The following is a 24,985-nucleotide window of genomic DNA, read 5'->3' on the forward strand; positions in this document are numbered from 1 at the left end:
AAGGAAAGTAGCCTCCAGAATGAGTAAAGAAACCTTTTAAGTTCCTGTTTACAGCCATGCATGGTGAGAAGGAGAGGGCTTGGACCAGAGGCAGAAGTACACTCAACTGTATTCTGCTGATGTAGCAACAAACATTGCTAACCAAAACATCTCAAACCTAGTTTTACTTTCCAAACAGAATACTACACACATATGAGCAGACATTTCAGGAAGAGAGGAGTGTTATAACCTGAAAAGGACCAAATTAAAACTCATATTAATAAAGCTGACATACATATTTATAATGAGTTGTTGAGGAAATGTTATGTATAAGGATTCTTTCAATGAATCATTGCTATACAGAATGAATTTTCAGCTGCTCTGTAACAACCATGTATACCAGTAATCCATAAGGTGTGCTGAAGTCGAGAGAAACCACCTCACAGGAAACGTCATTTAAAGTTTTAAGGATGTCAAATCATAATCCTGGGATGATAACAAAAGCCTTGAAAGTATAGACCACAGAGAGACCCTCAGACTACAAACACAGATTACTACTTATTGATCAGTCTGGATGCAACTTGGAGAGAAACTAGTTTTAGAGCATAACAAAAAATATTGTTTGGCTTACCTCTGTTGATTGAAGGCTCTAGTGAGGCCAAGGCAAGACTGCTGAAAGCAGGAATCTCCTGCCAGAATAAACTGTATGTTGTGAAAAATAGTAAGGCTAAACAGCAAATTTCTGCTAAATCTTTTGCCAAGCACTGTATGCAGGGTTCAGGCAGCATTAACATTAATAGAATGGCGTATCAGTCTGTGAAAATTGACTGTAACTCATATAGGTGGAGGTGTCTTTAGATAGTTTTTGCAAGACTGCAAGACAAATAGCTGCAATCAGTGTTACCTGACAGAAATTAACATGCAGAATTGATCAGTCTGATATCATCTAGCTTAGTAATAATAAACCTGCAACTATCATCACTGAAGAAAATTTAATCTGAGTATTTGGTTAAGATTAGTTGATTATGCTCTGATCAATTAGTTTGCTTATATGTCTTTAAGGACTGGTTATTAAATCTGAATGCAACGGGACTTTGGGAAGGGCTTCAGAGTTCAAAATGTCAGTGTGTTGCCCTTCTTTACACAGGCTTTCCCTGAGGTGATGTCGTTTTGTCTGCTCAGCCATGCCCTGCAGTGGGTTGGCTGGAACCGGCTGTGCCCAGCACGTGGCATCCCCAGCTACTCTGCAGCCTCCCATTTAGAACTCAGGCACCTGCACCCAGTACAGACACAAAAAGAGATGTTGGAAGGAACAAAGATGAAAAAAAGAACTTTCAGTATACGCTGTAGAAGAAGGGAGGAAAAGTAGTAAGAAAAAAAATGTAGTATTTATTTATACAGGTATTTGGAAGGGGTGGCCGAAATATGCTCACAGCTTTTGCTCTTGATGTGGTTTCCACAGTGGGCTGCTGGAATGCCTTCCTTGCTGCTTTCCAGTTTTTGAAATAGTAGCTGTGAATGGTGAGCTTTGGCAAAGGTTCAGGAAGACATTTAATTAAAAACTAAGGTATTTTATGTTTCAGTGATCTGCTTGAAACTCAGCAGGCTTGAACCTATGTGGGAAGCAGCATATGCTGTCATGGAGCCCCTTACAAATTGAGGCCTCAAGCAGCCTGCAGCTCTGCACTCTCGTGCCTGGATCCTAGAGGTTAAGCAGAAAAAGAATGAGCAGAAATCTAAGTGTTAATTTTTGTGGTTTAACCCCAGCTGGCAACTAAGGACCACACAGCTGCTCTCTCACTTCCCCTGCAGTGAGAGGGAGAGGACGAGGGAGAGAAATGGAAGAGTAAAAGTGAGAAGACTTGTGGGTTGAGATAAAGACAGTTAAAGCAAAAGCTGCACATGTAAGCAAAGCAAAACCAGGAATTCATTCACTGCTTCCTGTCAGCAGGTGGGTGTTTAGCCACCTCAGGGAAAGCTGGGCTCCCTTGGGCCTGACTGTTACTTAGGAAAACAACTGTCATAACTCTGAATGTCTCCCCTTTCCTCTTCTTCTTCTCTTTCATTCTTCTCATATTAAACCTCATACTAAATCCAAAACACTATGCTATTCTAGCTACTAAGAAGAAAATTATCTCTGTTCCACCTGAAACCAGGATGATAATATAATACTGGGTACATCTTTAGTTATAAAGCTTACATCAGAGAACTCTGGTCTATAACAAATGAATCTTTACTGCTTTAAATTGCAGGTATTCATGAGCCTACTGCAGCCCTGATGTTATGTGCAAAATGAGCTTGAGGGCAACTGAGGCAATACAAACTAGGATCAGTGCCATATGCACAAGCACTATGGTAAAAGAGGTAAGTTGAAAAAGTAATCATAGTAAACACAAGAAGAGTGTTATCAATAGCCTTAGGCTGTGTTGAGGGGGAAGGTTAGAGTTTCTTTACAAATATTACACATTTAGTGGTATAAATTTCTTTTACGGACTGCATTTGTGCACAGGCAGGCTAGGAGTTAGGTATTACATGGTATAGATTTAGGAATTATAGAAGAGCTAAGTGTAAATTCTAGAGTTATAGTAAATCTAAAATCTCCCTATCTTTAATTTCAGAGGCTGAGTTGTCTATGGGGTTAGATAGAGATCAGCAGTGATTGTACAGTATCAAAGACCATTTAACCAAGGGATTTATAGGTATTTGTGTCTTAATTATTTTAGTACTATGGAAAGTGACTTTTTATAAAGTTAACATAATCAAGAAGTATAAAAACCTGTCTTGTATTTGCATTAGACTGTTATGTAGAACAGAAAATCAAAGTTACATCAGAAGAGAATAAGAAAAAAATCACTGTCTATCCCCATGTTTATTCATTCTTGATGACTGGAGGGCTTTTTTGTTTGTTTGTTTTCTTTCACTTCTTCCTTCTCCAATTAACTTTTGGTGTTTACTGGGAAATTTGACAAACGAAGATATTTTGTAATTAATTCCTCTGTAATTCCCTTTTTGCAAATATCTCATCTACATGTTTTGCTTTCAGTCTAATATACAACAAGGAAGATGTTCCCTATCAAATTGGGCATGGGCTTAAACCCTACTTTTTTTGTGGATGAAGTGGGTTATTTATTTATTTTTTTTCCAGTCTGAAATCCTTCTCTTTGATGAGTGGCCTATGCTGCTTAAGAGCTTTTGTACCTTCCGTTTCTAGACCAGGTGGAGTGCTACACTGCTGCACTGAAGAGCAGATTTTCTTCAGCTGTGTTCCCTATTCACACAGAAATAAATAGCTCTTGCAGAGTCACAGCAGAGCAGAGTTGGGAGATGGAGTTGGTTGCAATTTGAAAACAGTCTGAAAGGAAGCAGTTTCCTGAATGAACACTTCCCTACTGCATGTGACTAATTAAAATCCATTACTATCTTCTGCTTTTCAAAAAGCAGTTGAGATAGGTTATTGGTAGCTTGTGGATAAAGCCTGAAGAAGAGCATATTGAAAAGCAGTGAGCTATTTGCAGGTAAGTTTTGGATGGCAATGTAGCAGTGATGTATATCTGAAAGTGACTGCAAATAATCAAATATTTGAAAGAAATGCAGAAAATTCTTAGGATACACACCCACAGTTGGCAGCAGGACATCTGAACACCAGTTTTAAAGATGTAGATCCTTCAAAAAATGTAAAAAACATCTTCAGAAGGATTTAAGTACATATGGTGATATAAATGCCTATACAAAGAATTTGATGCCAAATATTAAGTGTTCCAACTTCTAAACAGGTATGTGTCTTGAAGCTAGTTTCCAGGATTTGTTAACTGCTGTAGTGCTGCTGGAATACATTTACCTAAAGAAATAGAGAATAGAGCTGGGACTTCCAGGTGATACTTGGTATCTGATTTTTTTATTAAAAACTGGAACTATTTAAGCACTTTCATATAATAAGAAGCTGTTTAGAGCTTGCAGGTGTCTCGGTGAGATTGGAACTGGCTAGGCTGGCATGGAGATGGGCAATTATAGGCTAACTCAAAGGTGATTGATCACTCTTGCCTGAAAGCTGTATGGACATACCATGAGCACATGTGCATCCATGACTCTAATGGTGTCACAAGTACTTTCTTGTTTGCTTCTGATGAGGCTGTGAGCACTTCCAGAGCAGTCAGGTGTAACATAAGTCAAACAATATTTTTTAAATACCTGCCGTGGGTTTATGGAAAACTCTTCACTGCAAGATGTTTCAATAGAGCTGCCTGAGGCCACTGGCAGGTTTAACAAAATGTTTCTGTCAATAAATTGTCAGCAGTGTAAACAGAGGACAACACTGCACAGAAGATACCATTGTACAGTAGGGTGAAAGCTCTGCTGATTTTGTATACCCGTTGGGGCTGATTTATGTTGCAAGAGGATGATACTTTAATATCCATTGGAACTGCAATTTTAAATTCAGATGATCTCTGTTGTGCTCTGATTATTTCAAGAAGGGCCTTGCTTTCCAACTCCATGCTGACATACTAATTTGATAGTTATTTCTTTTCTAATTTCTTAGTTTCAGACCAAATGTTTACACTCCTTCTAATTGTTTTTTATTATTACATTTACTGGTTTGTATTCTAGTTTCTCTCTGTACGTTAAGTAGCTTGCTGCCAGTGCAGCATCTTTGCTACACCACTGTGCACACAGTGTTCACTGGGAGCATTTACATAATGAGCTAATCTTTGTTGGCTGATTACTTTGTGGAAGGCATTGAACATTTAATTGATAATAATTGCAATCCATCAAACTGCACAGTCACTTCACAAATCATCACAGTATGTTTGCTAAAACCTCTGCTGAATTTTATGAGCTCTCACTGTCCATATTGACATGTGACTAGAAACTTTGCCTAATATTCAGGTCTATCAGGAGAAAGCCTGGGATCTTTTCAGGTCAGTTGCTCTGGAATTAATAAAAGCAAGAGATTTCTAAAAAAAAAACCAACAAAAAAACAAACCTGTTTTTTGTTAATGTTTAGGTTGTATCTTAATATAATATTAGTTTGAGGCCAACAGAGAAAATGTATATACTAAGGTGCTGTTTTAAATTGATTGCTCTGCCTTGTTGCTCACTGATAATTCTAAGGCTTTGTTTGCAATCAGAACACCTAAAGCTTTAATGTATTTGGCCAGGTAAAAAAACCTCTAAAGTTACATATTAAATTAACCGCCACATCCAGCCTAAATTTCTCAATCTACATTTTCACAGAAAAATTACTTTCTGTATTCAGAGATGAAACTTTTGAAGTTGAATTTACAAACAACCTAATACAATCTCAATGAAACTGTGACTGGGATTAAATAAAAGACAGATACTTGTACACTGGCCTCTACTACAGGGCAGATTGTCATGGTTTTTTTTAAGTGGTAATGTGCAGCTAGGTCCCTTGACTTTTGTAAGCAGTACATTATTTTTGTGACATTGACTTCTTCATAAACATAGACCATGAGACTGTTATTGTAAGTCAAGGAATTTTTCATATCTTCCTGTCCCATGCCCTGAAATGTTTTGAAATTGCAGTAGAAACGGTTAGCACAAATACTAAGGAGGAGGGTCTTTCCTGAAAATCTTGCAGGAGACAAAGTGGAGAGAGACCAAGTATTATTATCCATGTTGGAGAGTTGTGGATTTGCAGGATCAAGACTTGTGGTTTGCATACTGCTGCCTATGAGGAGGGATGTGGAGTCAGGAACTAAACACAACATTTTGTCTAGAGTGTCTACTGAAAAAAGACCTTTGAAGGTGTATATGTGGAATTTCCTGTATTGCTCATACTTTTAAGTAACTAACACTCAGTGAGAGACTGTATTTTGAACATTCACTTTGGGAAGAGCTTCCAGACAGAAGCTGTTAGGAGTTGTGACAACTTTTAAGTAGTAGGAGGCTGAGCAAAGCCTTGTGCAAGGAGCCCATGGCTGCAGTCAGGGTAGCTGGAGAAATGCTAAACTTGGCTGATCCACAAAAAACATTGTGACACCCCAAAAACATTAAGAATTGACTGTGTTGTTATCAACCTGGAGTTTGCAAGTATTGGTTCAAGTACCTCTTTCAGTTACTGGTTTTGATTGAAGGTCACAAACCCTTTAAAATAAATTCCTCTTCATATATTATGGCAGACATTGTATAACTTAGTTATTGGCTTTTTCAGAAGTGCACGTGATGGGTATACAAGAACTGTAGGAGTAGACACTGGCAACTGTGGTAGATAGTGGAGGAAAAGGAAAGTTCAATCAACATGCTGACGTGAATATTCTGAGGCAAAGAACATTTACTGTGGGTCTTAGCTGGGATATTCCCAAAGGAAAACATTTGCTGGGATGTAGGTGCCAAGCTTGTTTTCTTGGTCAGAATAGGAGAGAACACTTGGCTTTTTCTACTTTGTTGCACATTGATACCTTCTGAAAGGCTCGTTAGAAATATTAGGTTCTGACATTGACTCCTCTGCTCTTTAAAGGCAAGTCAAACTAGCTGCTTACAGTCCAGATCATGCTCTTGGAAAGTAATTGATGAAATCTCATGTCAAAATTCTGTTCCAGCAAAAAATTCCCATTATTATTCACAACAGATAATGAGCTAGCAGCTTGCAGGTGGAAGATGATACTGTGTTCCTCAGCACAGTATGCTAGTATTGCATGATATTGTCAACAGCTGTTTAAAGCTCTAGCATCACAGATGAAAAGCAGCTGGCAATAAGAATAGCCAGAGTGGTTGTCTGCAGCAGCACTGCAGAATAAATCCAGAATACCCAGTGCACTGAGATTCTCCCACTTACTGCAATTCAGGCTGCTTTGGAAACTTCAAGTCTACTGCATGTTGAAGGTGAAGGCATTTTTCTTGATATAAAATTAGTTTCTCTAAGGGATTTTCTCTATCAGGAAGCTATTTGGCTGGTAATTCATTAAATTTAATTTTCATGGAAATCCGAAAGGGTTGAGGGATATAGAGGCCATGGTTTCCCTTTATCTCCAGGATCTGTACAAAATGAATTTCCTACAAGTATCTAAATTATTCCAAAGTGATTTAGACAGATGGTCAAACAGGCTTCATGAGTTTGTAATTTCTCTCAGAAGGAATTTCTTGCCAAAATTGTATTTCTTCCAAACCTTGGTTTTCTGTTTTCTAGCAAGAGGCTAGAATAAAGCAACAAATAAATTGTTGCTTTAGAGCTGGAGAAAATAACATTATAACTAAAACCCATCCTGAATCAAAATGGGCAAGAAGTTCTTTTGGACCTGAAAGCTTCACCAAGAAGGTCCATGACAGAATTTCTGACAGTATATTTCATTGTTCACAACATTAGGTTTTAGAAGCCAATAAAATATTGATCTGGAAAAAAATACTTGCAGTTTGCCTTCTAAGTGAAAATTGTGCTGCAGGAAGTAGTCTTAATGAATCCAGAAATTGTACCTGATCTAAACCATCAAGACTTTGGAGGAAAGGGAACTTGAAATAGATGAATGCAAGTATGACACAGGGATGATTTTTCTTAAATCACTTTTACTGCTTTGCTTGAAATTTCATCTTCTACTCTAGAGAACTGCTATCAAATGGATTTTGTTATTAGGCTCCTTCCCTTTTCAATTAATGTTTATCAACATGGTGAGACCCTCAGCCTCCTGGTTTTATTAGGAATATTTCCTACTTTCAGCAGCAACCTTACCAGCAGCTGTGATGCAAAGGAATGCTGCAGAACAAATGGATTGATGTGCTGGCTTATGAATGTCTGTATTATTTAACATTTTAAAAGTCAAGTCCATTTTTAAAGCAAGTAATGCCCACCTAATGGTAGAGTCTGATATTACGATAGGCTTTGTGTGACAGTGCAGGAACTGCCAAGAGGAGTTGAAATATTTTTAGAGGGTAAACACTGATACATTTCAAATGGTTAATTTTCCTTGCAGTTTCTTTTTGTGTGTGTGTGTTTCTTTTAAAATCTACTGTGGAAAAGCCTGCTTTCCTTATTCACCAGTCTAAGCAAATTAGGTGTGGTCTTTCTCATTCTATTTCTGAGCAGGAAACTGACTTGACGACATGTTAGTCAAGTGTCAGTTCCCAATTTAACCCCACCTAAAGAATTTTTCAGACAATATTGATACCTTGATATTGATGTGTATCACTGCATTAATGTTATGCTTTAACACCTCTTTTTTTTTGTGATGAAATGGAATCAAACAGCATTATGCTCTGGAGTTGTGAGGGTTTTTTAAAATTTACTCACGGTTTGGTATCAGCAACAGTGAAGGTGTTTTTTCCCGTTACTCTGCTGAGTATGCAAAACTTTTTGAACCAGTTCTTGTTAGGTAAAGAAATAAAGATGGTACCTCATTTGCAATCTGAAATTAAAATATTTGCTGTGCTTTATTTATTTTCTATCTGCTCAAACCACTTAGAATTTTATCTTCAGTTCTAGGCCAATGTGGTATATAAGAATATATTATAATTCGAAAGGGAAAAGGTGTGCTGTCATTGCCATCTATTCTTTAATTCTTTCTGCAATTTTTTGCAGTTCCATCTCAGATTTATCCATCTCTAACTCCTTATGTTAGTTTTGTTTATGTCTGGTAGTGGTGGAGTTTTTTGTCTGTTTGGAGTTTTTTTTATGATTTGCCTAAAATACATCAAAGAGAACTGGAAAAAGATCATAACCCATTCATACTAACTAATTTTTTATTTTTTTAAACATATTTAGGGGACAGAAAGGTCATATATCACAAAGTTAACTCTTTGTATATTTGGGGCATAGAACTTTGAATAAAATATTTTAGAATGGCATGTGCTCTAGAATAACAACTCAAAAGTTCAGGTTATGACTGAAAATATTGATCTGGTAATGTATTATTTTTATGCACCTTTGTTCGATCAGATAGTTAATAACTATCTGTAAAAAGACAAGCTCTTCCAGTCTTCCATAGTTCCTGACTCCTAGCTTTCACACATTGTTGTTGGCAATGTGCTTTTCTTCTTTGTGAGGTGGGGTAGAAGACATTTTTCTAGAGAAAAGAGATGCTGTCAGAAATCTCTTCTCATGGGCAATCACAGTTAAAAAATAATCTTCTAGCACTTTCACCTAACAGCCTTCTCTTGAATGGACTAATTAGACTATGCCTCATAGATCCTTAACTGTATGATGGTTATTTAGTATGGCTCATACCTTTTTTTCTCAGCCTTCTAGTTTTTACACATGCTTGCTGGAATTACTGGGAATGGAATAGAAGTTTATTTATTTAATAGTTTTTGATGTTGTAAACAAAGGAACATAGTCTCTTAATTTACAAATTAGGATTTCTTTCGTAGCCATAACTCACAAATTTCTCTGTTGCCAGCATATGGGATTCTTTTGGATAGCAAATTTACTTGTCTTTGTCACTGTTCCTTCATAACACATTCCTTCATGTTGCAAACATGATGTTTGGCCTCTATTGAGATATACGTGGCCTTTGGCTGTATCAAAATGCATGCCTTCTAATTTTCCCACTTCATCAACTGACCCAGACCCATTTCCACCACTTACTTACCCCAGTCTTTATATGCCTCTCCATCAGTTTTATGGTCATCTGGAAATGTTCTGAGAGGGTGTTATAATTCTACCCATGTAAACTGGTTTTGTTGCAGTTTCTGCTGATCCCAGTTCCTGTCAGGTGTTCTTGTCCTGGTGTGTGCATAAGCCTGATGAAGCTGTCTGTTTCCTTGGGAAAAACAGCTTAAAGTAATTGCTTCCAGCAGCTGATTTTCAGTAATGATGGCTCTCAATGTACCTCTTTTCTAAAAGGCTGACAGACTCCCATTTTCCTTCCCTGGGAAGCTGCTGCTGCTGTAACTCTCTAGTGAGTAAAGAAGCTGCTGGAATCTGAGCATCGCTCTTAGTAGGGACAGAGAACACACTCTACCTGTGCTAACTCCATTCTTTTTTGCCATCCTTGACGCATCATCCCCATATCAAAAATGCAAAAGGACTGAACTGAGTACATGTTCACTACTGTTGCCACCGGGATAAGCAATAAAGGATGATTCTCATGCCAGAGGTGATGAAATGCAAAGAGATTGGCAACGAAGCATTGTGTCACCACTGCATGATATGACACCACAGCTTTCCCAGTAGTCTAGCATTTTCTGACTTCCTTCTGAATGCCAACTCAGCAATGTTTCTGCTTTTGTTCTGTATTTTGACCTCTTGTCATTAATGATAATGTGCAATATTGAAATTCAGCCTATTTACTGTGGTCCTTTAAAGTTAATCAAACTTAGCTCCTTTTGAAATCTCTGGAATATTGCTATGGAATACCTAGAAGTTCTTCTAGGCCCCCTTTCAGGTATTATTGACCGCACCACCCAGCTTGGTGTCATTGGCAAACTTGATGAGGGTGCTCTCAATGCCACTTTCAATATTGTTACTGAGGATATTTAACAACACTTGTCCCAGTACAGATCCCTGAGGGACACCACTTGTCACTGCTTTCCATCTGGACATCAAGCCATTGACCACTACACTCTGGATGTGACCATCCAGCCAATTCCTTATCCACTGAGCAGTCCACCCATCAAACCCACATCCCTTCAACTTGGAGAGAAGGATGTTGTGGAGATCATGTCAAAGGCCTTGCAGAAATCCAGATAGATGACATCCATAGGTCTTTCCTTGTTCACTGATGCAGTCCCTCCATTGTAGAAAGTCACTAGGTTGGTTAGGCAGGATTTGCCCCCAGTAAAGCCATGCTGGCTGTCCTGAATCACCTCCCTGTCCTCCATGTGCCTTAGCATGTCTTCTAGGAGGATCTGTTCCATGTTCTTCCCAGGCACAGAGGTGAGGCTGACAGGTCAGTAGTTCCCAGGGTCCTCTTTCCCACCCTTTTTAAAAATGGGCTTAATATTTCCTTTTTTCCAGTCACCAGGGATTTCAGCTGACTGATGCCAGAGCTGCATCAACCAATTACATCATGACTCTGGGTTGCACCTCATCAGATCTCGTGTATGTTCACATTCCTCAGATGGTTGCAAACTCTGTCTTTGCTTATGGTGAATGGGAGGGACTTTATCTCTCTGGTCTCTGTCCTGTGGGCCATCAACTTGAGAGCTGTGAGTTTTTATTAGATGACCACTGTTGCTCATCGGGGAGGGGCTTTCTTTAAACTTACTTTTCTGGTTTACATACCTGTAGAAGCCCTTCTTGTTCTTTACTTCCCTCTTTCTTCCCTCTTGATTTTCCTTATTTAAAGACAACACAGATAGGTTTAGAGAAGCTGAAATTGCTTATCTGTTGATGTAGTGATTATTTGAGTTGGACATCTTAAAGAAGTGGAAAAGAGATTTTAGAGTGCAACTATTTAAGCTATTTTTTTTCCCTACCAGATCTAAGACTCATGTTTCTCATGGGTCAGGAAATATTGGAATATATTTGGACCAGTGGTGTTTAACATCTTTGTTGGAGACATGGACAGCAGAATTGAGTGCACTCTCAGAAAATTTGCTGATGACACCAAGCTGTGTGGTGTGCTTGACACGCTGGAGGGGAGGTCACCTAGAGCACTTGACAGGCTTGAGAGGTGGGCCAATGCCAACCCCATGAAGCTCAAAAAGGTCAAGTGCAAGTTCCTGCACATGGGCCAGGGCAATCCCAAGCACAAACACAGGCTGGATGGAGAATTGATTGAGAACAGCCCTGAGGAAAAGCACTTCAGGGTGTTGACTGATGAGAAGCTCAACATGAACAAGAAATGTGCACTTGCAGGCCAGAAAGCCAAATATATCCTGGGCTGCATGAAAAGAAGTGCGACCATCAGGTCAAGGGAGGTGATTCTCTCCCTGTACTTAGCTCTCATAAGACCCCACCTGGAGTATTACATCCAATTCTGGAGCACCCAACACAAGAAAGACAGGGAGTTGGAGTAAGTCCTGAGAAGAGCCATGAAGATGATCAAAGGGCTGGAGCAGCTCTCCTATGAAGACTGGCTGAGAGTTGGGAATGTTCAGCCTGGAGAAGAGAAGGGAGACCTTACAGAGGCCTTTCAGTACCTGAAGGTTCCTGTTTCAGGACTGCTGACTGCTTATTTTGGGGGTGTCACATCTTCCTACAACTGGCTTCTCAGTTGTTCCAAGTTTTTTCCCCCCTTTATTTTAGGTACAAGGAAACACTTGCTAGACTTTAGTGCTTGGCCTGTCACTGGGGATTGGGAACAATGAGATAGCTGAAATAGGAGAGAGAGAGAGCCTGACAGGTGACTACAATCAAGATGGAAAGCCAGAGAAAAGGAGCTGGAAGAGGCAAACAGAAAAATACAAATAGTTTTTAGTGATCAAAAATGTCTATATTTCAATAGACTTTAATACCCTGAAAGAAAAGAGGCAGCTGAGTGAAGGGAGAAATTAGTATACAAGACAGCAAACCTGGATGATGGAATCTTTCACCAGAGGTAATGTAACATGTGAACATGTCTTCAAAGATCTGTTGCTAAAATGGTTGGTTTTTTTTAGATTGTCATTGATCCAAAGGTGCTGTTGGTTGCCGTAGCTACAGTTGCTTCAAGATCTGTTTCAGTTTACTTGGAACATATCAATGTTCTGTTTCTGTCATAGGGCACAATGAAATATTATATCATTATCAGGTATTAAGGTTTAGCATTTACAGAGTTTTCATGCACTAAATGTTCTACAAATACTGTCTAATTAATCATCTCAGCACCTACATGGACTGCACAAAATTGTAGCTGTATTGCAGATGGGGAACCTGCAGCTGATTGAATTGCTGGAGGCAATGCAGAAAGTGTTTTTGTCAGTACCAACACTTGGCAGTCAGGCTATTTGCTTTATATTTGTATTCAACTCATCTTCTTGATTGTTGTGTACTGTACCTCTTTGCTTTGATTTGATGCAATTTTGATTCAAGTTGTTGATATTAAGGGTCAGCTCTGCAATGCCTCTCTCTTCTTTGTTGGAGCATGAGGAATGCAAAGTGGCAGCTAGCTAGTTGGCAAGACTCCCTGGGTTACTGAAATGCCTACCACAGGAGCTAATTTTCCTGACAAATATTTGCCACTGATAAAAGAAGTGATGACTTCATAATTGTGAGCTCAATAAACCATGGTCTCTAAAAATGTATAGAATTTGTAGGTACACGATGTGTATTAGTGTTCTAGTGTTATTCACGATCTGGATGTTTGAAACCCATTACTTTCAGATTTAAGTAAAAAAAAAAAAAGTAATTTTTTTTTAAGACTACTTGTAAGGCTAAATGAACAGATTTTATGGAGTCAGCATTTTTTTAACCCTGGTGTCAGGCAGATACTTGGTTCCATCAGTTCATGTCATAATTCTTTCCTCATACTTGCCAGCCTCTTTTATTAATGTAAATGAGTCAACACAGTTCACAAAGGTCCAACTTTTAAAATATTTTTAAATTATTTTTTTTTCTAGACATGAAAAAAGCTAAACCCACAAACTTAAGAAATGCAGTCAGGAAAATAGAAATTGGTGTCAAAACCTTTGTCAGTGCTTGCTCTTAGGTTGCACATAATTACAGAAATTTCACTGCAGGTTCTAATATATTTTGTAATTTTAATTTATGCATATGCTCACACATTCATTTTATCTAGCATAGTTGTTTTTCAGGAACTTTACAGTAACATTACATTTGCCTCATGAGAATATGGCAATGATATTGGGTAAGTGTAAATTCAATACTTGTGGGTTTTATAGGTATTCTGAGGGAACACCTTTAATTACAGATTGCTCTGAACAGAAGAGGCCAACAAAACACAGGAGTGAGGACAAAAACCAACCTTGCAAAATGAATACTATGGGGGGTGCCTAAGGGAGCCAGGAGAGGAAGCTTGACCGGTGCTGGGTAGGATGTAACAAACAGACCGCAATGTTTTCCTCTTCCATTTCGAGACATTAGTATGACACATTTGAGACCAATTTTTAATAACTCTTTTAATTTTAGATTTGCTTTCCACATGACTGTGAATTTCTGCAGTGAGCTACCATCTTAAATATCTACTTTTCATCTAACCTCATCCCATCCTTACAGCAAATGGGACGCTGCACTCCTCAAGAAAACAACATTCCTTTTGAAACTGGGAATTTCAGTCAACAATTTTGAATTTTACCTACGCTGCACTGGTCATAGAAAATACCTAGCAGCCTTAATTCTTACATTGATGATGAAAGGCAGAGATGAAGCTTATTATTTTTTCTGAATGAAACCAGAATCTTTACAAATTATCATTATCCAGAGATACAAAGAGCAGGCAAAGAGATGTTTTATGACATAAAATTATTTATTTTATTTTTAAAATAGACAGGAGTATCAGTCTTTTTTCACTGCATGTATTGGAGTACCCCATTTTATCTACCTTATCCACCAAGTCAGAGCAGCTACGTACAGAGAATTTGTTTTTCATTTGCTGAATTGTCATGCACTTGAATACAAACTTAGTAAATTTTTTTTTCTAAGAAAAATAATTTTGTCAGATCCTAGCAAAACATGAAGTTTTTAGAACTGTGCTACAAGGAGATGAAAATAATGCAGTGAGTTGGGGAAGGTTCAAGGCATTGTAAGGAAAACTTATGGTCTAAGCAAGACACTTTAGCAACCTACAGGTGGGTTCTGAAGCTGCCTTTTGCTAACAGAAAATGAGGCTGCACTTATAGCTGCCTGGGAAAATGTGGTATTTCAGGTCACCAAAGTCTCTTTGCAAAAAAACTATATTTTGAAAACCCTCCTTATTTTACAGTATGTACATTTACACAGCTTGATTTATTTTAGGTAAGATTGATTTATCAATCAACCAGCATCCTTTTAAAGGATGTAACCAAAAGTGGAAAATAAAGAGCTTGTTTGTCTCATCTATTTATTCTGCACTTTTAAGTTCCTCATGTCTTTCAGCAGCATAGGTCTGTAAATTGCCTCCAAGCCTTCCATGTATTCTAAATAATCGCTCACTCGAAATCCATGGAGTGCTTCTTCCTGCACAAACACACAATGAAAACATTTATTAGAAAGGTAAAAAGATGTGTAATTCAAATTTAAGGAATTCCAAACTTCTACAGATTGCACATTTTGTTCTGCTTGTCTCAGTCTGGATGTTTCAAATAGACACACTTTATTATATTTCATTTAGAAATAAAGAAACAGGAATATCTGGTTCCAGGACATTAATATACAGTATTTTTTGTTAATTTAACAGTATTATGTTAAATCTTTTGTCTGTGTTGTAGGTGACAACATATAAATTTTGTTATATAAATTACATAAACTACCTCAATAATGCTATCAAGACAAGGTAGATTTTAAGCTACATTGACCAAAACCAGGTTAAACAAAACAATTCACTCACTAGACTGCATACCAAATATTTTCAAGAAAATTGACTGAGCTGATGTATTATTCATATTTAAGAATATGCAAGTTGGATGCAAACTAGTCAGAAACACCATTGTTAGGACAAACTAAAAGGCTGTAGCAGAACGATCCATTTTTCAGTACGCCTGCCTCAGTTTCCTTCTATTCAACTGCTTGTTGTCTTTCAGTTCTGTAGGTCCAGGCCTGAAGTGAAAGATTCTCATGAGAAGGGAAAAGGCCTAGCAAAGTCTGATCTAGTAACAACCTTGAAAGGTAAAAACACAGGCCAAGTTGACATACATAATACCAGCTGCTCTCTGGTGTTGAAGAACACAGAGCCCAGCCACCACTAGGCCTGAAACGGAGATAAAGTAAGAACAAACAGATAAATAACAGAGTTTGCTTGGTGGGATCCAGACCTTCATGAATTTTTCTACTGTTTTCCTTTTATTCTCCAATGAGAGATGTTGGAGGTATGGCTAATGGTTAAATGACAGCTGTCAATATACTTTATTCTATAAAAGCCTGGTCCCAGTTTTGACCAGGGGGATTTGTGTACATTTTTTCCCTGGAGGTTGCTGGACCTTCTCCCTCTGCTGGGGATGCCTGCCAGAGAGACTGATTCTCAACAATTACGATTCACCCAGGGACACCCAGCTGTGGCCTGGCAAGGGTGAGAAATATTACTCTTTCACTATTTTATTTAGCAAACTTAACATTAAGTAAACTTCATTATTAAGACTGTAGAATCCTTTAAAGGGGATAATTAGTATTCTAGGCCTAGTATAGAATTAGGTTGCTGGCATTTTAGTGGTTAACCTTTGTTGTTTGATTTAAGTAGTAAAATTCACTGCTAATATACCCTTTGCATCCAAACTTCACTTCTGTTCATATCTCCCAAATCCCCTATGCTTCTGCTGTACTTGTGCCTCCCATCCAATTGTAAAGACCTGACATTATATGCAATAAATCTAGATTACTGCATATGTATGTTTTCTCTGTCATCCGTTCTGTCTCGGACAAAGGTAGATACATAATTCTCAAAAGAATTTTGACTGGATGAAAAAACAAAAAAAACAGAGAAGAAAGCAAAAAAACATTTGGGACAAAGAGTCAAATATTTGTATCTATTCATGACTGCATCTGTAGCTAAGAAGTGCCCTCCAAAAATAATCCTGTAATCAAATCTTATTTGTAATATGGCAGAGAATATTAAAATGTCAGGTTGGTTTTACAGTAATTGTGTCTGTTCAAAAAGACAGCTCACTGAGCTTTGTGCCACATCTCTTCAAGCTTCAGTAGGAGACCACTGTGTGCAACCGCCTTTCTGGAGATCATCTAGTTTAATGAGATTGAAGCCATGTAGAGAGAACTGAATCAAATGTCCTCTTGACTTAATATGGTTACTTCTTTGCTTATAAAGGGAACTCATCAGTACAAAATGTTGGAAAGCCATTCCTTGGGAAATACTATACCACAGATTCCTGCCACTAAGTAAACAATTAAAGTATTCTTTCCCTCACTTAAAATCAATACATGAAATTCAGTAAAAGCTTCAGACTAAGTAACATGTATTTCAGTATTGAGAGCTTTGCTTCCCTACGGCAATTGAAAAATTAAAAAAGAAACCCTTACTTTAAGAAAAACCTGCAGATCTTGGGCTTCAGTGTGCTTCAGGATGTCATGCTGTAGGTGTCTGAACACAGAAATACACATATATATTTGATAATCGGGACCAAGGAAAGTACATATTGCAATGTAGTGACAGATCTCACTCCAGTCCATGTAATTCCAGAAACACTGAGTTATCCATTGCAGACAAATCTAACGAGAGTGAAATTACATATAATTAAATTGCTGTAAACAGTCAGTCATAATTGATCAGCTTTATGTTTTAATTTTCTATACTACAGTTTTTCCTATAGCATTTCCCTACTTACAAAAATAAGAGAGAGAAAGTATGTAGGAAGACCAAAATCACCATTTTTTAAATCACTGAAGCCTCTGAATAGGCTTCCAGTGAGTTATGCTCAACACCACACCTCTGTGTGCATATGTCTGTGCATCTCACTTATCCAAGTATATTCTGGCATCTGCTAAGCTTGAGACATAAAACTCAAAGTCCAATGGAAATGAAGGTGATTTTTCAAGGTGTGTTTTTTTTTTAAATGTCACCTAAAGGGTAACAAGGGAAATGAAGGTGTGTTTAATGAGGATTTTTCTTTAAATTAAAGTAGTTCTTTGCCTTATAAATGAATGTTAGGCTCATCCCTAAGATAGGTTTTCATTTAATGAAGGGAGTATGGAACACACTTAATGACTCCTTTTTCCAGTTCTAAATCACAATGTATAAAGATGTGTACAGAACATTTCATTTAGTTCTAGACCACAAATCTTCCACTAACCAGCCCTCAGAAGTGTTTAAAATTATGCAGCAGCATAAGCACCAAGTTTCTACTTAGCAGGCATACTCGAGCATTAAATCTGTTTTCAGGTATTTATTGATGCACAGAAGCACTTGTTTTCATAGTTCAAGGTTTGTTTGCTTTTAATTCTGCAGTAAAAGTGCAAAATCACACAGAAGATACAGTGGCACCCATCAGTAGCATTTCAATAACATATTAAACAAAAACATTCCCCAAACAAACAAAATGTTGTCAGCAGTTTAGAACAATAACTAGTCTACTGCTAATTGAGAGCAAGCAATAAAAATCATACAGTATAACTTAACGCAAGAATAGCTGCGGACAGAGTGGACTGTCCCCATGTATTTTTTCACCCCAAAACAGGTACTTTTTTACAAGCACTTCATTCCTACGCTGAGATAAAGCCTCATATTTGCGAATCTCTCTTCAATGACCAAATCCGAGGCTGACTATTTTAAGCACATTGTACTACACTGGCGTCTTGCTGCTCCTTAAGCTGCAAATCTTGTGGCAAAAAAGAATTCTGAAGGCATAAAATTAAAAAATATTTTTCTTGCCTTGGAAGAGAAATAAGCTTTCTTACTGTGATGAGAGCAAACTAACTCATGGTTGTGTGAAGCTGTTTAAGTTTCATCATGAGTCTTTACAAGACTCATGACTTAAAGACTATAGTCTTTACAAGTAATACTTCATACACAGCATTCCATATTAGCAACAATTTGTAGTAAGTAGGTAAAATGAAAGCTAATATTATGGTTAAATAATCTTTAGTAACATCGTTTTAATACAAAACAATAGTGTTATTATCTGATTGCAATAGTTATGGTAGCTCATTTAAAATTAATTTCACTCTAATATCACCTGAACTGCTTCCTATTACACACCTATCCCAAATTACTCATTTCCCTCCTATGTAAAATTTAGAAAATTAATCCAGGGGATAAGATATTCTATTTCTTTTTAATGATAAATCTGAGGTTTTAGTATGCATTACTATCATCAAGTTTTCTGCACGGATATTTATCAGATGCAGTACACGGTCATTCTTCTACCAAAGTCAGTTGCTTTCTATTTTCAGACACTCCAAATCACTATGCATTCAGTATTATCTCTTACCCATTTCCTAAGTACCACATGAGTGCTGCATAGAAAAAACACAGTAGCTCCTGAATGTCCGTGCTCTTAAATCCACAATTTTGTGGATTTAAGTAAAAAAGCTCATGATACTTTGGTACACTTTCATCAGTTACCTGGGATGGTGTGAAACCAGACATGTGGAAGGCTGAAAAGACAAGTGGCAACTCAGCTTTCAGCAACATTTCAACGTAGTGAGCACTGCAAAAATAGACTGGATGCATACCAGATTCCACTGTAGTAACAGGCAGGTGCACCTGATTAACAACAACATCCTCATCAACAACAGCAAAATTGAGGAAAAGAATTACGGTTTACAACAATAGGTTATTTTAAAATACCTTGCTGAGAACAATATATAAAAATATATACATTTACTTGTAAGATAAGTCATCCCAGTTATTTTAGAGACAGGAAATAGAACAAACACAAGAGCTGATACTACCATCAGGAAAAACACATTACACTGAAAAAAATAAAGTTAGAAACTGTTACTAAACAGATCCTGACAATTCCTTTGCACTAGCAATCTAGTTTTTTATTGCATGTAAGCTTTAATTGTCAAAGAAGGGATGGAGAAATGTTGCACTGTTTTCAACAAAAGAACAGAAGGGAAAAAAATAGACTAACTTCTGTTTGGGCTTTTTTTTTTTTTTTTTCTATTTACTGATAGATAGAGTGGAACTTCTACGGTATTTGAAGCTGCTTACATGCTTCTTAGACCCAGAGTTCTCTAATAAAGACTACAGATGTTTTATAGTTCATATTAAAACTATTCAAAACAATAAGATAAAGTACAAAATCAATCTCAAAGGGTTTTATTTTAGATTACCCCTAGTGAAAGATGGAAGTGATGTTTTCTATACTATAGACTTGAGCCAAAATACCAATAATCTAAAATTGTCAAGCATTCTGTATTTGGGCAATAATGATTTAAAACTAATAATTTTAGTAAAAAAAACAGAAGGATGGACTTGCACAGTGTAATAATTTCAAAAAGGCCATTCAACCATATTGCAGCCTTCACACAGAATTTCATGCCACTAACAAGGTTTCTTTTCCTTCCAGCTTTAAAATTCAGTAACGTTGCCTTAATATCAGTCCACCCGTTATTTCACTGCTTTTAAACAAGCAGTTGAGCAACTGTCAAATCTGTATTTTTTTGAGAAAAATTTTCAGGCTCACATATTCAGTTAGAGGGCTTTAATAAAAATTTAATGCATTAAAAAAAACCCAGCGCAAACTAAGGAAATTGATAAAGTCTCTCTTACAAACTTTCAAAGTTGTCTTTCAAGAAAGAAATAGCTTTTAAATCCTTACAGATATGTGCAGCCTTGGTAGCCAGAGAAATGCTGAGACAAGAAGACGTGAGAACTGCTGAAGAAACGTCAGTGTTTTCTCCTCATCCCCTGCCATCATGAGGAAGACAGAAGATGCAAACCAGTCGTAACCAGCACAGTGCTCCTGCAAGCAGCCTGCATGAGAAGGTTAAGGAACATGGGCAGATCTCCTCCTCACTACCCTGCAGGAACTGCAGCCCTTCTCTTTCCCAGGCCCATGCATGCAGAGGTAAGAGCTAGTTTGTTAAGAGTTGGAACAAGGGGAATATAGCATCACAGCAGGTCACTTCTTGAGGCATGGCTGCCTCTCAAACTGAATGAAGATAAACTATTTAAGCTATTTTCCTATACACTAGGTTTTTCTCCAGTTCATAAGTAGTCAAGCCAAATCAACAAAAGTCAACAAAAAAACAAGTAAATGCAAAAAAACCTGCACCAAAACCAGTGTACTTATAGTACAAGAAAGAAGACAACGGAGAAAGAAAACACGAGTTGTGAAGAATGTTGAAAAAAGCAAAGTAAAATAAAAGCTTCAAAAAAGAGATTAAGCATAAAGAGATAAAGTGTATTTTAACACTGATATGTAAGTCTAACACCTGGAGAAGATGGCAAAGCTTGATGGAAAGAGGTATCGGTTTTCTTTTTTTAAAAAAAGTTAGCTATTAGATCTAAATGAGTCAGAAGTCAAAACATTCTTGTTGATCAAATTACAGCCATATAACACTACATGGGCAATACCATTACCCACATTGTTATTGTGGGAGTGCCACAAATACTAATTTTCAGAGGTAAATTGCTGCAGACTCTTTAACACACACAGAAAGATGTGATCCTACCCCAAAACAGTTTATGGCAAAAATGAATGAGACTTACAGTTTCAACAAAGTATGGGAACAAAAGAATGAGGATTATCTTGAGGGCACTGAGTGTGCATTTTAACCTTTTTTTTTTTTTTTTTTTTTTTTCCAGTGTTTACTGCACACCTACACCACCATCAAAAAGAGATTTGGGAATTAAAATTGAGTTAAAATTCCACTGCCACTTCTAAGCAATAGAATTTATGACATTCAGAAAGGATACAAAGTGAGGATACCACAGCTCTTTGCTGTTGTTTCAGGAATTTCTCACAATTCATTAACACGAAGCACAGCCCCTTTTCAGCATGTTCTTTTAATAAGTTTAGATATTTTCCATACCTAGCACAAAAAGTTAAAAACCAAAACTGTTTAAAAGGTTAAATGTTATTTTTAATTCCTAAAAAGTAAGAACTTGTATTTAATAGGCCTGTGAACATTAAGCTACCGTAGCTTTGCTAATCACAAACTATATTTTAGATATAAGTGGTGTAATAAAAGCTATGATGTTTTACCTAGGAAGGATATGTGCCAAACATTTGCTACTCAGTGTTGCAATTTCTCACCTCCATTCCTTCAAGTTCAATTTTAGAGACTGTGGTGGGGAAGAGCAAGTTGTCAAACACATGACTCATTCCATTCCTATACATTATTTAGAATTCCATCTAAACTATTTTGCAAGTAATTAGTAGCACCAGAATTCAAATATTAATGCTAAAGATAACAGCTTGTGGAAGTACAGACACACTAGCTCTTCCTTCACCTCTGTTCTGCAAATTACCAGCCAAATGAAATGTTTAAATGGCATATAACTAAGCTTAGCTAAACAGAACCATTTAGAGAAGTAATGTGAGCAAAAAAAAGATGCCAAAGTCAGGATAATATAATTTCATGGTAAATCTTGCTAAAAAGTTACAATTAGCCTTTACAATAATAAAGGATAATAACCTATATAATCTGTAAAGATGATTTAATTATGCACTAATACCTTTTTAATTTTCAAAGTTTGAATTAATTTTCTTAAAGATGATCTTTAGATTTAAATGGTATAAAGCACTGAATTGATGGATTAAATATCATTAAGATCATCCCATGAAAATAAAACAAATTCTAGAAATACACTAGGGAAATATTTTAATACCATGTACCTGACTGTCATTTCAACACCAAGTTGCTGCACAGATGAAAGGCTTTCGTTCTTCGCATCTGCATTTGTGGCTAAAACAAAAGAAAAAATGCAATAAAGTACTATGATAAATATTATTTTAACTGAATACTAATGCAAAGCCTCCTTTATGCATGAACACAAATTCTGGAGAACCGTGTCTTATTTGAAATGAGTTTGTAAAGGAAGCATGAAGAACCTGCACTACTTATACACATTTTTTTTAAAATTACAATCACTTTCTACATAAGGAAACATTCACTTTTAGCATGGCTATAATCAGCTTTACAGAAAAATGTAAACAATTATTTTCAGACTAATTTCTTAATAGAGCTTTATCCCTTCTTCCCTTCTAGCCGAGAAGTGAGACAAAGCAGCACATTCAGATCCACTTCCTTCCATTCCAATGGTGGCCTTGAAGTCTCCTAGCTGTAAACCAACCTTATCAACAAAAAATTTGATATGAATTTTAGAAAACTTGATAACTAATGGATTTTTAAAATCCTGTGTTTCTATGCATTGTTCTTTCACATAGTAATAAATACCTCAATTTATGTATTTGTTTAAATTAAAAGACAAAGAAAAGAAGTTAAAATATCTTTTGTGCTGTGTACCAGCAACAAAACACTTGGAAGAATACATGCAAAACCTCAGGGCATTTCAGTTAAAACCCCATGGAAATGAGTGAAACAGGCCGTATCTTCTTACAGCCCCTGTTCCAGGTTTACTGTTTATTCCAGTTGCAATTACCACACCAACAGTAAATTCATTTTCATGTTCCTGTGAAGGCAAGACGCATACTTATATCCTAGAAACCATGATGGAAGCCAAACCACGGGGAATTTGAAAGGGTTGGTTATGACTAATGGTCAGTTTAGTCCTGCAATGACCATACTTGAAGGCAGGAGAGAGGAAAGCAGTATAATGTCTAAGGCAGAAGGAAGCCCTTGCCTCCATTTTGAGGTGGATCTGCCTGTGGGTGGCAAAGAAAAAGCTGGTGCCCCAGTCCAGCAGGCGTGCAATGAGGAGCCACTGTATCACAAAGCACAATCTGAACCCAGTTTCCATTCTGTAGCAGTTACAGCAAGGACTAAATGCTTTTTTCCCATTAACATTAAAAGAACACAACTGTTTTCATTGATTCTCATTGCCTTTTCTTCTCTGTTGCAATAATTTCTTAGTTGCTGAAAAGGATTTTCTTCTTATCTGTTTTCCTTTATCTATTTTCCCCAGTATTGTGAAAGAAGAAATTACCATAGAGTTTGGATTGAATAAGTTCTATATTACACCATACCTCATCAAGGCAAAACTCTTGCTTTGTACAACAGTGTATTACATATAATCATAGCTCTATACACTAGATAGTCCAGTTGATGCCAATCCATAAGTCACAATGGGCACACACAAAATGGTTCTTTGTCCAGGGTCAAAAGTTTTGATTTTCTATTTTGTTTACCAGTTAATAGACTGGGAAGACTAGGCTTTAGAAAATGATAAAGTCATTTAGAACACAGAGGTCCACTTTCCCACTGATTAAAAACTGGTCCTAGAAACATTAAATGCTCAATAAAGCTTTGAAAGATGTTATAAATATAAGTGGAATATTGAAATACTGCATATTGCAATCCATGGATAAGAAGCTGAGTAATAAACTTGCAGGATTATGTTGTGACTGTGCTATTGTAATGATGTTCACACTCTTCTGATTTAATACACTGAATTTAATTTTCAACAAAACTCATTTGACAGATATCTATCAATACACCTGATATAATTAACTGAAACACAATGGGTTTCATAACAAAAGTCACCAGCAGATCAATTTTCTAAATAAGGATGCCATTTATCCTCAAACAAAGGACAGTACAACTCTCTGAACCATGAATTAGATAGCAACATGATACAGCACTGTGGCTCTCACTAAAAGAAATGAGAAACATACATTGGCAGCTTCCTTTTTTGTTTCCTAAAACAAACAAACAAAAATCTATGTTGAACAGGTATTTTACATTTATTTCTTTAAAAAAAATAAAACAGAGTAAAATGGGAATTAAGCCCAAATTAAATTAGTGACTATCAGAATTCTCAAGAAGCTGATTTACAATTTAAAAATAAAAATCTTATAATAGAAAGTTGACTTTTTATCTCATTTTAAAATGCCTTAAAAGCCCACAGCAGTAAGTATGTATCTCACCCTGCTCAGTTGGGTTAGGGTAAGGTTTGAGCCTATACCACCAGGTGGGTACAAGTAAGAGTTAACCTTTTTTAACAGTCCGTGGGGCAAGGTTAACCTTCTATTAGTTAATCTCTTTTAACAATCCAGTCAGTGAGATTAGCCTCTGTCACGATCCGTGACCTATTATATCTCCTTATTGGAGTGTATTAACTTATCAGGATTTGCTGAGAGATCCACACGTGGGTATCGCCTCACACAGAGGATACAGGAACTTATGTCCTGACTTTTTTGAGTGAATAACTCGCTCAGTGCTTACTAAATTTCTAACAACAGCAAGGTTTATTGTGGGGAAAACAAAGCAATTTGGGGCAGGAGGTTCAAAAGGAGTGATTACAACACATTAAACATATATGGGTACACCTTAGTTACACATCTTATCCACGTGAGGGAAGCAGAGGGGAGGGATTTGCCCGAATGGCTGGATTATATTTTCCCCTATAAGCTGGGGTAGCCGGAATTGTCTCACCACACGGCAGTGCAGGTAGGATGA

General features: G+C 37.0%; 1 protein-coding gene across 1 annotated transcript in view; it reads right to left on the reverse strand.

The window, feature by feature from the left end:
* Positions 1-14,845: 14,845 nt before the first annotated feature.
* TBC1D32 (TBC1 domain family, member 32) overlaps positions 14,846-24,985 on the reverse strand; it is an 84,657-nt gene continuing 74,517 nt past the window's right edge. Inside the window, exons 28-33 of the mRNA XM_009999205.1 lie at positions 22,243-22,312; positions 21,321-21,436; positions 20,221-20,375; positions 19,017-19,157; positions 16,976-17,164; positions 14,846-14,965 (exon numbers count right to left, since the gene is read on the reverse strand). Of these exons, the coding sequence (XP_009997507.1) occupies positions 14,846-14,965; positions 16,976-17,164; positions 19,017-19,157; positions 20,221-20,375; positions 21,321-21,436; positions 22,243-22,312 (791 nt within the window). The remainder of the gene's footprint in view (positions 14,966-16,975; positions 17,165-19,016; positions 19,158-20,220; positions 20,376-21,320; positions 21,437-22,242; positions 22,313-24,985) is intronic.

The sequence above is a fragment of the Chaetura pelagica genome, unplaced genomic scaffold (assembly GCF_000747805.2).
Source record: "Chaetura pelagica isolate M959 unplaced genomic scaffold, ChaPel_1.0 scaffold90, whole genome shotgun sequence".
Lineage (NCBI taxonomy): Eukaryota > Metazoa > Chordata > Aves > Apodiformes > Apodidae > Chaetura > Chaetura pelagica.